Consider the following 14,074-nt stretch of genomic DNA (forward strand, 5'->3'; position numbering starts at 1 on the left):
AAAAATGCAATGACATGACTAGCTTCATAATCCATCACGCAATGAATCATGAAAGGTAGCTAAAGGTGCCCAAAAGCTAAATAAAAACACTTACCTCTGATGTTTGATTGTTTGAAATCTGTGTCATGACACAACCAAAAGGAGTTTGAACTGTGTTGTTGTTTTTGTGTTAAAATGTCAGATTCCTTAAACTTTGTGGTGCTGAGTCAGCGACCATTCACGCTACTTTCCCATTTAACTTTTTGTGGGGTTTCTGTCCAAACCGCTGCCAGATCAGAAGTTCAGATCAGCTGATTTATTTTACCGCAGGGCGCACATTTAACTCATCAATACCTGTCTCATATGTCCATTAAATTACAGCTAGCAGATGGTAGCTGGGTCTGTCGAAAGTTTAAAAAACGGAAGAATATATCGTTATGCTCTGGAAGAAAACAGGCAAAATTTAAAAATTACAACTCTGCAGGGCACTTAACCCTCGTGTCGTCCTGCAGGTCAAAACTGACCCAGTTTAAAGTTTGAAAATGTAGGAAAAAAATATATATATTCACAGTGAAACTTCTGATGTCTACATTTTCAACATTTTTGGGAACTCTTTGAACATTTTTTGATGGAAAAAAAGAAATGTTAAAAATGTTTCTTAAGAACATTCACATTCAATTTTCTTCCTGAAGGTTTTGCAAATTTTCAGAAATTTGGGGATTTTTTTTGCTCAGTTTTTGGATTTTTTTCAGACAAGGAAACAATATTTTTTGGTGCCTGTAAATGAGGACAACAGGAGGGTTAAGTCACCGAATCTTTGGTAAAAGCACTCAAGTCCACCACAGAAACCTTCATTTAATACAAATACTTTATTGACAATGCATGTGTGGCATACTTCTTGAAGGAAATGCTAAATCATGAGAACATAAACCAGGTTTGTCTTTTTTTTTGTACAGTTTATGTTTTTGCAAAATGACACTGAGAATCTGTAATGCATATAGCGAATCAAAAGTGCATATTCTTGTTCCTTTTTTATTTTGTCCATATACACATTACAGTATACATAAATAATTGCATCGTAAAAATGACTCAAGTATTTACATGTATAATATATTTTATATAATATATAAATTTTATATTAAATCTAGGTAGATTACAATTAGGATACTGGGTCAGGACGCCTCGTGTGAGTCTGAATGTCTGTGTGCTATCTGTGGTTGTTGAGCAGCACCTCCAGCCAGCAGGGGCAGGAGGTGATGAACTGTCTGGAGTAACAGGGGCCCCATCCTTTAGCGAAACTGATACGAACACTGTGGGGGTCCCAGGGCCCCTCCTGGCTCTCGGGCTTCACGCCGTGCTCCGCCATCCAGCTGGAGCACTCGTAGTCGAACACCTTGAGGGAGAAGCCCGGCATCACCCTCTTCACGCTCAGTCCTCGGGCGCTGGGCGGGTCCAGGGTGGGCGAGTGCACGAACACCGGGTGCTGGCTGCGGTTGTACACCCAAACTCCGTCCGGCTCACGACTCAGCACGATGCCGAAACCGATTTTACTGCGAATCTGTTGCACGCCGCTGCTGCTGCTGCTGCTGCTGCTGCTGTTCCCTCCGCCTCCGTGGCCGTGGCGTCCGTGGAGGCCCGACGAGCCGCCCGGGTCGTCACGGCGACTGTGGTAGGCGTTGGCATGGAGCTGGCCGAGGCAGAGGCCGGTGCCCTGAGGTAGGTCATAGAAGATGCTGAGCGAGGGCTCGTAGGCGGGATAGAGGCGACCCACTCGGGTGCGCTGCTCCCAGTAGGCGACGCTGCACCAGTGAGAGCGATGACCGGCGGAGCTGGAGGAGCCGAGGGAGGTACCAGTGTCTGAGGAGGCAGAGGAGAGGAAGAAGAGTTAGGGTTTGCTTTGGTTTACATCAGTAAGGAGGTGCAGGATGGCTGAGGAAGTACTGATGAAAGAAAGAGTCAAATGTTTGAATGCTCTGTTTTCACTCAGAGTGGTGAGACTGAAACATTTGGTTTTGATGTTTGTGCAGTTTTTCCGTCATCCAGGTCGTGGTTTTCTTTCAGTAAAAGCAACTAGACTTCTCCTCTAGGCTCCTAAAGACGTTTCAGATCTCATCCAACAGGCCTTTCTGACTGAGAGGCTTACAACTGAAATGTCTCCAAGAACCTAAAAGAGAACTTCCAGTTGGTTCGTACTGAACTTCCTAAGATTTGCTTTTGATCCAAGCAGTATCAGGATATGACGACCATACTGTCTAATATTAAAAGCAGCACGTTGTGTAGTGGAGAGCCATGAATAAAAAGGTAATTTCCTTAAATACACGATTATTGAGTTCATTTTTATTGCTACAAAATGCTCCAGTGTTTCTTTATCCTACACCTTTGTTGCCTTAACCCTCCTGTTGTCCTCATTTACGGGCACCAAAAAATATCGTTCCCTTGTGTGAAAAAAATTCAAAAATTCACCAAAAAAAATCCCCAAATTTCAGAAAATTTGCAAAACCTTCAGGAAGAAAATTCCAATGCCTTAAAAGTTTCCGTTAAAAGTTTTGTTTTTTAAAAATCCCCCAAATTTGGCAAGAAAATTCTTGTAAATATTTTCAAAAAATGAGTAAAAATTTCTCAAAAAATCCTAAAAATATCTAAAGTGATTCCATATATATCAGTAAAACTTCTAATATTTTCTTTAAGAACATTCACAAAAAATCAACCAAAATTCAGCGAAATTCGTTGGATTTTGGTTGATTTTTATGTGAGGGTTCTTAAGAAACATTTTTAACATTTCTTTTTTTCCACCAAAAAATGTTCAAAGATTTCCCAGAAATGTTGAAAATGTGGACATCAGAAGTTTCACTGTGAAAACAGATTTTCTTTTCCAAATTTTCAAAATTTAAACTGGGTCAGTTTTGACCTGCAGGACAATTTGCTGGATTTTGGTTGATTTTTATGTGAATGTTCTTAAAGAAATATTAGAAGTTTTACTGATATATATGGAATCACTTTAGATACTTCTAGGATTTTTCTGGAAGATTTTTAGTCATTTTTTGAAAATATTTACAAGAATTTTCTTGCCAAATTTGGGGTATTTTTTAAAACAAAACTTTTTAGGAAAACTTTTAAGGGATTATTGGAATTTTCTTCCTGAAGGTTTTGAAGAAATTTGGGAATTTTTTTGCTGAATTTGTGGATTTTTTTCAGACAAGGAAACGATATTTTTTGGTGCCCGTAAATGAGGACAACAGTAGGATTAAACTCATTTTGATGTTTGTAGGTGATGCTGCTGACACAATAGCTCTACTCCTGTCAGCTTCTAGATAATAAACTAAACCAAACCAAACTATCCCTTTAAACAAGAACATACTCCATCACAAGGCCAACTATCTTTTAGTAATAAATAACGTTTTTACACAACATCAGCAGCAGATAAGCAATAAGGCAACCAGAATGCCTACAACATGATCAAACGCTCTCAGAGTTGTTGCTACTGATTCTAAATGTGACGTCTGTCGCTGTCTTGGATGCTGTTCTGACCAAACAAACATTCAACAGGAGAAAGTCATCAGCTGATCGAGTTCACATGTGTTTTCCAGGCAAAGCTGCTCCATGTGTTCAACCTCGCTCTCTTCTCCTCTTCTTCCAGTGTCCATTTTCTTACTTTTGAATGAAATACGAGCTTTTAGGCAAGAAAATCAACCCCAAACAAGTCAGGCTTTAGACCCAGTTTTGTCGTCTTGACACTGAAATATAACACTTGTAAACTGCACCAAAAATCAGTTCTCCACAAATGCAGTCAAAAACAAAGAAAAAAAACAACGTTTTGTAATCTGGGATGGTGGTCACCCGTACAGCTTCGTTCCTCGTTACCATCACATTTCCATATCTCTAGACCCTTGTGAAGGAATGAAACACCTTTTACCAACAACATATTTCCTAATTTTGGTGTATTGACCATGTTGTTTAAATACATCACTCCAAAAGCAAAACACCAGACACAAACCAGGACGCTGCAATTACATCTGGAGACGTTATAATTTGGACTTATGATCTCATAATTACAACCCTAATGTCCAGAGGAATAACGGAACAGGAACTGACCACAGTGTTGCCACATTTTGCGGCATTTTTTTGTTCTAATTTCCACCTGTGAAGGTGCAGATGGAGAGACATGAGATAAAGATGGTAGATTTAGTGAAAGGTAGGAGTGCATGGAGGTGATGGAAACACAACAGGAAGTTACTGTTAGTGTCTGAAATACGTCAGAGCATTTAGTCTGAGAGAGGGAGAAACAAATATGATCTATAAACTCACTTAGAAGTTATATATTCAGAAGAAGAGGGAGGAGATGGAGGAAAAGATGGAGAAGAATAAAATGAGAAGAATGAGAAGAAGATGAAAATGAGTAGGTGTAGAAGAAGATGAGAAGTGGAGGGATGAGGAAGAGAAGAAAACGAGGAAGTGGATAAGAAAATGTAGAGAGGAGGAGGAGGGAAAGAAGAAAATGAGAAGGAGAAGATAATGACGAGGTGGCAAAGAAGAGGAAGGAGGAGGAGAAGAAAAAATGATGAGAGGAAGGAGGAAAAGATGCAGGAAGGAGGAGAGGAGGAAGAAGAGGGACGACAAAAAGAAGAAAACAAGGAGGAGAAAAAGGAGAAGGAGAAGAAAATGGGGAGGTGGAGAATAAGAGGGAGGTCAAGAAAGAGAAGGATGAGGGGAAGATGAAGAAGAAGAGGGAGGAGAAGAATGGAGAGGGAGGAGAAAAAGAAGGAATGCAAGAAGGATGAAAAGGAGAAGAGGGAAGAGGAGAAGAAGAAAATGAGGAGAGAAAGGAAGAAGAGACGGAGAAGAAAATGAGGAGGTGGAGAAGAAGATGAAGGAGGAGGAGAAGATGAAAAGGAAAAAAATGAGGAGGAGAATAATAGGGAGGTCAAGAAGGAGAAGAGGTAGAAGAAGAGCGAGGAAGAGGAAGGGAAGGAGGAGGAAAAGAAGAGGAGGAGGAGAAGGAGAAGAAAATGAGGAGGTAGAGAAGAAGATGGAGAGGAAAGAAGATGAAGGAAGGAGGAGAGGAGGTAGAAGAAGAGGGAGGACAAGAAGAAAACAAGGAGGAGAGAAAGGAAGAGAAGAAGGAGAAGAAAATGAGGTGGAGAAGAAGAGGAAGGAGAAGATGAAAAAGAAGAAAATGAGGAGGAGAAGAAGGAGGGGAAGATGAAGAAGGAGTAGAAGAGGGAGGTCAAGAAGAAGGAGGAGGAAAAGGAGAAGAAGGAGGCTGTTTTCCTCACTTATACCTGCAGAGATGATCTAAACATGTCTCCTGACGAGTCCCACCATCGTCTATAAATCTGAACTTGGACACATTTCTCAGCCTTTCTTCTCTTCTCCTCCTTTGTGTATTTCTCTTTCATTCGTCTCCCGTCTGTCGTATTTTGAAAACTGGAACTTTCAGCAGCGACCTCCCCTCTCCGGCCCGCTGACATCCCTCACCGTCACCCTCCGTGACTCTCCTTCAGGTCCGGAGCTGGAGAGGAGGTCGGCGGAGGAGGAGAGGGAGTCGGGGGTGGAAGCATTCAGCTCTCTGTCAAGCTAGCGCGAGCCCGTGAACCCCTGACCCCCCGGCCCTCATGCTATCAGCTCACATTAACTCCCACACAGAGTGATGCCATTATTTTGCTCCAGAGACTCTATTGACACAGAGGATTTAAAGAGCCATGTGCCTGTGGCCCCATTCCTTTCATTTTCCACCGATCACCCCTTCTTCTCTCTGGGCCAGGACCACGGCGGCCCTCCTCCCATTAACGCCGGGGTGAAACCGGGACCCAGATTAGTCTAGGTGTGCCATGTTTGCACAGCAGCCATGTTTTTTCCATTTGGAGGGGGGGCGGCAAATCTGTAGGAGCCGTGGATGTTTGTACACAAGTGCACACACAATAGATGATGAGATAGACACACACACACACACACACACACACACACACACACACACACACACACACACACACACACACACACACACACACACACACACACCAAACTGAGGCTTCTGATCCAAACTGAAAAGACTGTAACACACACACAAAATATTACAAAAATGAGACACAAAATGAGACACAAAATGACAAAAAAATGAGACATGACACGAAACAAAACAGAGACAAAAAATTAGACAAAAAAGTTACAAAGTGACACAAACGAGACAAAAAATCACACAAATGACACAAACGAGACAAAACATGACAAAAGTGAGAAACAAAACGACAAAAAATAGACAAACAACAAATAACGCAAAACACAAAATGACAAAATAAGACAAACAACACAAATGAGACAAAAAGGAAATAAAAAGCAAGAAACAAAGTGACAAAAGCACAAGACAAATGACAAAAGAGACAAAAAAAGACAAAAACCAACAAAAACAAGACAGAATATTACAAAAATGAAACACAAAACGACAAAAGCGAGACACAAAATTACCAAAAATTTGACAAACGACACAAAAAACAAAAAGCTGACAAAAAATTAGACAAAAAAATTACAAAGTGACAAAAAATGGACAAACGACAAAAATAAGACAAAAAATTACACAAATGACACACACGAGACAAAAATGACTAAAGTGAGAATCAAAACGACAAAAATAGACAAAGAATGAATAAAGCAAAACACAAAATGACAAAATAAGACGCACAACACAAACGAGACAAAAAGGAAACAAAAAATGACAAAAAACGAGAAGCAAAATGACAAAAACACAAGACAAACGACAAAAGTCAGATAAAAAAGACAAAAAAACAACAAAAACAAGACAAAATATTACAAAAATGAGACACAAAACAACAAAAGTGTTCTATGATGACATGACGACACAAAACAAAGAGACAAAAAATTTGACAAAAAAAGTTACAAAGTGACAAAAAAATGGACAAACAACAAAAACGAGACAAAAAACACAAAATGGCAAAAACGAGAAACAAAAGGACAAAAAAACAAGACAAAATACGACAAAAATGAGACATAAAATGACAAAAGAATAATGAACAATCTAGTATTTTACTTTATGATCCAAACTGAAAAGACTGTAACACACACACACACACACACACACTCACACACACACACACACACACACACACACACACACACACACACACACACACACACACACACACACACACACACACACACACACACACACACACACAAACACACACTTCTCATCTGAGGCCCACGTGTGTCATTAGTGAATTCCAGGCTGGCAACTCCTGCGGTCTGGAGTTTTACAGCTCTCCAATAAGAGAACAAGCTGCTCAGCTAGCAGGATCTCTCTCTTTCTTTTTTCTCCCACTCTATCTCCCTCCACACACACACACACACATACACACACACACACGTGCACAAACACACACACAAAACTCGCACACTTTTACAAGCCGTGCTCTTCCCTGTAATAAGGCAACACAAACATGTCTGGGGAAACACAGGGAGACTTTACGAGCTCGCGATCAAATTAATTCCCAAAGAAGACATAAAACAAACTGGGACTTTTTAGACACACAACTCTTCTATCTTATAATGAATGATGCCACAGATTATATAGTATTCAACCCCGGCTTTCAAGTCCCTGATACATTAAGTAGTCACACTGCAAACAGAGAGGTAGCATCGACAGCAGGGGTGTCAAACATGCGGCCTGTGGTCCAAAAGCAGCCCTCCACAGGGTCCATTCCGGCCCGCAGCCAGAGCAGACATTAACTGCAGATTGTAAATTAGTAAAACTATACATTTAAAATCATTTCTAGACCATGACAAGTTGTTTTGATCATAAAATACTAGATTGTTCATTGTTCTTTTGTCATTTTGTGTCTCATTTTTGTCGTATTTTGTCTTGTTTTTGTTGTTTTATTGTCTGACTTTTATTGTTTGTTATGATTTTGTCATATTTTGTTTCCTTTTTGTCTCGTTTTGTGTTTCTTTTTACCCACTGTTGGTTAAATACCAACAGTGGGTAAAAATATGATGGGAGCAAAGAATGCCCAGAAACTGCTTGTGGTTCAGAGGGTTAACATAACATTTTGATTTTTTATTTCTTACTAGGACTGTCAAAATCAGTGCGTCAATGTGGATTAAACTGATTAAAGAAGGAACCAAGCAACTCGAAATGGAAGGCGCTAAGCAGCACGTTGGCCGTCTTGGTGGGAAAAAAAGTATCAGACCACCCTTGTTTTATTGTTTTTGTTCATTTTAATGCCTGGTACAACTAAATATACATTTGTTTGGACAAATATAATGATAACAACAAAAATAGCTCATAAGAGTTTTATTTAAGAGCTGATATCTAAACATTTTCCATGTTTTTCTTGATAATAACCAAAATCCCTTCAGTTCTTCCATCAGTAGCTATGGCATTGTTCTTCCAAAAACAGCTTTTAGGATTCCATGTTTGCTTTTCTGTCTGTTTTAGTCCCATGATCCACACAGGAGTTAGTACTGATTCATAACCATTGTTTCTGATGACAAAGTTGGTCTGTATACATACATATATTCCCTTCTTTCTTGAGTCTGTTTGTTCATGCAGAATGAAACACGATTAGTATAGGTTAAAAATGAATGAAATTTAATTGTGATTAATCAAAATTAATCAACAGCAACCCTGTGATTACTCTGATTAAAATTTTTAATCATTTGACAGCACTATTTTTTACATAAAGCAGTTTTTCAGTGGTTGATACTCTTTTTTTTTTACTTATTTGACTTTTTGAACTTTTAATAACCTTTTAAAACAAATTCTATGTAAGCGTAGTGACTTTTTTTTCATATATTGCGTTGTATTAGTTCAGAATGTGATTTCAGTTACTGGTTTTCGTGTTTTACTGCCACATTTTCCTGTAAAAGTGTAAAAAGGTCCTCAAAAACTCTAAAAAAGGGGGAAGATGAATGATGGCTACAGTTTCCATTAGGCAGTAGCAGCACAGAGCCTCTGTTGATGTTTTATTGCTTTCTAACTGAAGATTGACTGATATACTAAGAAGTTCAAAGCTTTCAATCATGATTTCCAACCATGTCTGACAGTCTGAGTGGAACAGCGAGTAATGTTTGTGGTCCGGTCCTTAGTGTCATCACTGCTGCCTGGCTATCCTCCAGCTAAACCAGGGAAGTCAAACTCATCTTAGTTCAGGTTCCACATTCATTCCAATCTGATCTCCAGTGGGCCGGACCAGTAAAATCACAACATAATAATCTATAAATAACCACACCTCCTAATGTTTCCTTTGTTTTAGTGCAAAAATGTTCAAATTTAAGGAATTATCTTTTTACAAGACATTATGAACAATCTGAAGTTTTTAAGTGGAATAAATTCAATTTCACCAACATTCAGCCTCAGTTCATCATTTCCACATTAAAACTTCCAGATCACAGAGTGTCAACAAAGGAACACAACATTTAGTCAACTGGAACTGAATGATAGAGTATTTTACTTTATGATCAAAACAACAAAAGAAAATAAGAAAAAAAAGACAAAAAACAACAAAAACAAGACAAAATATTACAAAAATGAGGCACAAAATGACAAAAGTGAGAAACAAAATGACAAAAAATTAGACAAATAACACAAAACAAAACAAAAGAGACAAAACGAGACAAAAAAATTACAAAGTCACAAAAAAATGGACAAATGACAAAAATGAGACAAAAACTTACACAAGTGACACAAACGAGACAAAAAATGACAAAATTGAGAAACAAAACGACAAAAAATAGACAAACAACAAATAAAGCAAAACATAAAATAACAAACACAAGTGAGACAAAAAGGAAACACAAAATGACAAAAAACAAGAAACAAAGCGACAAAAACATGAGACAAATGACAAAAGTCAGACAAAAGACATAAACCACAAAAACAAGACAAAATATTACAAGGATGAGACACAAAATGACCTTCTATGGTGACATGAACCAAAACAAAAACGAGACAAAAAATTTGACAAAAAAATTAGTTACAAAAAAATGGACAAATGAAAAAATGAGAAACAAAACAAGAAAAAATAGGCAAACAACACCAAGCAAGACAAAAAACACAAAACGGCAAAAACGATGCTCAAAACTATGAATAAAGCAAAACAAAGTGACAAAAATAAGACAACATAAACAAGACAAAAAGGAAACACAAAATGACAAAAACGAGAAACAAGACAAAAACTAGAGACAAACAACAAAAGTCAGACACAAAAAGGCAGTACTGTTTTGGCCCGCAGGCCGCATGTTGGACACCCCTGGTCTATGGGGATGAAACTGACCGTCGAACTCCTGACCTGTGATTGCCACTGCGTTTTTAACAAACTAAATCCATACTTTTAGATTCTTGTGATGTGATTACAGTCAGGCCTCCCTTTCATGTCCCTCTTATCTCCCACCTTCGCTCAGGCTGTGGATTAAAACAAGTGTGGAGTTTTGCTGGGCGTTTTCCTTTAGATTGGCACTAAGAGACAGTGATTCTGAAATGAAATAACAAAGGCTACTTATCTAATTGGTAAACAGAGCTGTTAAAAGGCGGTCGGCTTAAACGCTTGCAGGTCGTGGTAATTGCTGCCAGCCGTGGCGTACAGATGCAGGCATGCAGGCCGACACACGCAGCCTTCCTGCGACTTCCTCCGCTGCAGCACAAACACGCTGATAACCTCTGGGCTCAACCCCTCTTTAAGAATTCCATTCAACAAGTCGGCTGCCCTCCTCCTCCTTCCTCCTGCTCTGCTCTCCTTCTTCGTTCTCCCACCAGCTCCTTCTACCTTTTAGCTCAGGGCTGTCCAACATGAGGCCCGTGGGCCAAAAGTGGTCCTCCAGAGGGTCCAATCCAACCCTCAGTGTAAAAATCACAGAGAAAACATTAACTGCAGATTGGAAATTAGTAAAACTATAAATTTAAAATCATTTCTAGACCATGACAAGCTGTTCTGATCAGAAAGTAAAATACTAGATTGTTCATTTGTTGTCTTGTGCCTCGTTTTTGCAATATTTTGTCCTGTTTTTGTTGGGGTTTTTTTGTCTTTTTTTGTAATGTGGAAATGATAAACTGAGGCTGAATGTTGTTGAAATTTTATTTATTTTTCTTCAGAAATTTCAGGTTGTTTATAATATTTTGTAGAAAGATAATTCCGTAAATGTGAATATTTTTAAAACTTACCTTTTTTGCGCTAAAACAAAGGAACCATTAGGAGTTGTGGTTATTTACAGGTATAATTGCTGTGATTTTACTGGTCCGATCCACTGCAGATTAAGTTGGGCTGAATGTGGAACCTGAACTAAGATGAGTTTGACATCCCTGATCTAAACTGTCGACCCTTCAAACACCACCACTCATCTTTCCTCTTTCATTTCCTCTTCTGGTCACAGGAGATGCGTATTAAAGAAATAGTTTCAGGAATATAACATGATTCGCAGATCGTCGGATTAGCTTCCCATAAATGTTCCCTTTAGATCGGACAAACGGTAAAAACATCTGTTCCACATGATCTATCTCTTTTGTTTAATCTGCACAGAAACCAAAGTGTAGAAACAACAATTTGTGGTTTTCTGGACGGCCGTGTGGCGGATTATTTATTTGCCAGGAGACAAGACTTCCTGGAGTCTCCTAACAGCCTGACGAGACCCTGAGCCGGTTATTTTTACACTTTACTTTCTGTACATATTAAACGCCGTGTTAATTAGTGAGCTTTAAAGGTGCCACCAGGTGGACGATTACGTCTGGACGGAGCCAGATGAGGTGTTTCCCTGTTTTTAGTCTTGATGGTTTAACTCAGGGGTGTCCAATATGAGGCCCGTGGGCCAAAACCAGCCCTCCAGAGGGTCCAATCCGGCCCTCAGAGTGTAAAAACTACAGAGAAGACATTAACTGCAGATTGTAAATTTGTAAAACTATAAATTTAAATAATTTCTAGACCATGACAAGTTGTTTTGATCATAAAGTAAAATACTAGATTTTTCATTGTTCTTTTGTTGTTCTGTGTCCCGTTTTTGTAATATTTTGTCTTTTTTTGTCTGACTTTTGTCTCATTTTTTGGCGTTTTGTGTTTCCTTTTTGTCTCGCTTGTGTTTTTTGTCATTTTGTGTTTTGCATGATTCGTTGTTTCGTGGTTTTTTGTCTCTCTTTTGTCATTTTTGGTCTCATTTGTGTAACTTTTTGTCTTGTTTTCATCATCTGTCCATTTTTTTGTCTCTAACTTTTTTGTGTAATTTTTTTGTTTTGTTTTGTTTCATGTCATCATGGAACACTTTTGTCGTTTTGTTTTCATCAGTTTGTCTCATCTTTTGTTTTGTGTCTTTTGTGTCATTTTTTGTCTCTTTTTTGCCGTTTTGAGTCTCGTCATTTTGCACCGCTTTTTTGTAATATACTGTCTTGTTTTTGTTGTTTTTTGTCTTTTTTGTCAGATTTTTATCATTTTGATTTGAAACTGAACTTATTTTTCTTCAAATATGTCAGTTTGTTCATGATGTTTTGTAAAAAAAAAAACTCCCTAAATGTGAACATTTTCAGATAATACTTTTTTTTCGCTAAAACAAAGGCAAAATTAGGAGTTGTGGTTATTTATTGGTTATTATGCTGTGATTTTACTGGTCCATGAACTAAAATGAGTTTGACACCCCTGATTTAACTTAAGGCTGCAGATTTATATGCAACGGGCAAAGGCGAAGGTGGTATTGATCAGAAATTCTCATGCGTGTTTCCCAGAATTTCAAACTGTTCCTTTAAACTGGAAACTTCACCCTGCAACCTCAACCTGCACAGAAAGGAATAAAGTTTGGGAGGAAAACTAAAAGAAAAAAGAGAAGGGAGTGGGTGAAAGAGGGAGAACGAGAGGCAGCGAGAACCTGCCAAGCATAACCAGCATCCACGGAAAAAATGAAGAGAGAGAAAGAGACTGTGAGAAAAGAGAGGGAGGGAGGGGAGACCCTCGTCTTTCATCCAGTGCCAAGGATTAGATTCCCCTCCAGTTATTAGACTCTTCCACTGTGCTGAAAGAAGTGGGTGGGTGAGGAGGAGGGAGAGCAAAGGGGGGACAGAGGGATGAGAGGGGAGGATAGAATTCAGTCGCTGACCGTCGTCGGTCGCCTCTAGGATGCTTTGTTTTGATTCCTCACATTTCCTGCAAAAAGTCTTTAAAAAAAGTTGCGGTAATAAGGGAAAAAAAGCAACACCCCTCTGTGTTTAGAAATGGTAGGTTCTATGTTGTTTGAGACAACTATCATTACAGGGCAACTTCAATCCGGCAGGCCACATTTAAGCTGGCGTCTCGACTATCTCTGCCATCAGCGGCCTGCCTTATCGCCAGACATGGCCTTTACAGTCCAACACAACGGGCGTCGCTCGCTCGCGCACACACACACACACACACACACACACACACACACACACTCATGCACTTTCCTTCTTCTTCCATTGTGAAGTGATCTTGTGATGGAGCGACCGTGCAACTGGAGATGTTTTGCATTTAACAACACAAGAAACACAAATCTGCAGCGCCGGCCAGACACGTTCCCCCCCGAACCCGACCAACTTTCAGGAAAGCGACCGTGGCGTCGCTCTAGAATTCCTGGTAAGACGTGTTTCAGAGGCAGTTTGGAAAGCCGCTCCAGAAAGGAAGAGAGAAAGTAGCCGGCTTCCTGCGTTTCTGCTGCTGAGCTTCAAAGTTCCAAACAGCTCCAAGCCAAGGAATGTCTCAGGTTTTGCATCGTTGCATTCACCGGACAGCCCCGCTGTCATGTCTTATATCATCCACGCAGAAGGAGTTCATGTGGTCGTTGAGGAAATTCTCCAAATTCTCATGCAGTAAAACTTATAATAATGGTGGCTAATTTGGATTCTTTTACCCTCTGGACCTCCAGAAGGTTTGGAAGGCGTGTTGTTTTTAAAAGAAACGCCAAAATGACGCCATCAATCAGAGACTGAAACTGTAGAAACAAAGAATCGTCAGGTTTTAGACAATAACTACTCATCTGTAACAAGGAGAAAATTCAACTAATCCAAGCTTAAAGTCACAATATTTCATTAAAAACACTTTATTTTTGTCAGTAACTTCTTTTAAATCACTTCTTAAAACCCACCTTTATG

At 39.3% G+C, this 14,074-nt stretch overlaps 1 protein-coding gene across 1 annotated transcript in view; it reads right to left on the bottom strand.

Moving 5' to 3' along the window:
• Positions 1–829: 829 nt before the first annotated feature.
• The window catches only part of smad6a (SMAD family member 6a), a 32,377-nt gene continuing 19,132 nt past the window's right edge, over positions 830–14,074 (bottom strand). The window contains exon 4 of the mRNA XM_023265324.3: positions 830–1,836. Coding sequence (XP_023121092.1) covers positions 1,187–1,836 — 650 coding nt within the window. The 3' untranslated portion in view covers positions 830–1,186. The remainder of the gene's footprint in view (positions 1,837–14,074) is intronic.

Source organism: Amphiprion ocellaris, chromosome 1 (assembly GCF_022539595.1).
Source record: "Amphiprion ocellaris isolate individual 3 ecotype Okinawa chromosome 1, ASM2253959v1, whole genome shotgun sequence".
NCBI classification, from domain to species: Eukaryota; Metazoa; Chordata; class Actinopteri; family Pomacentridae; genus Amphiprion; species Amphiprion ocellaris.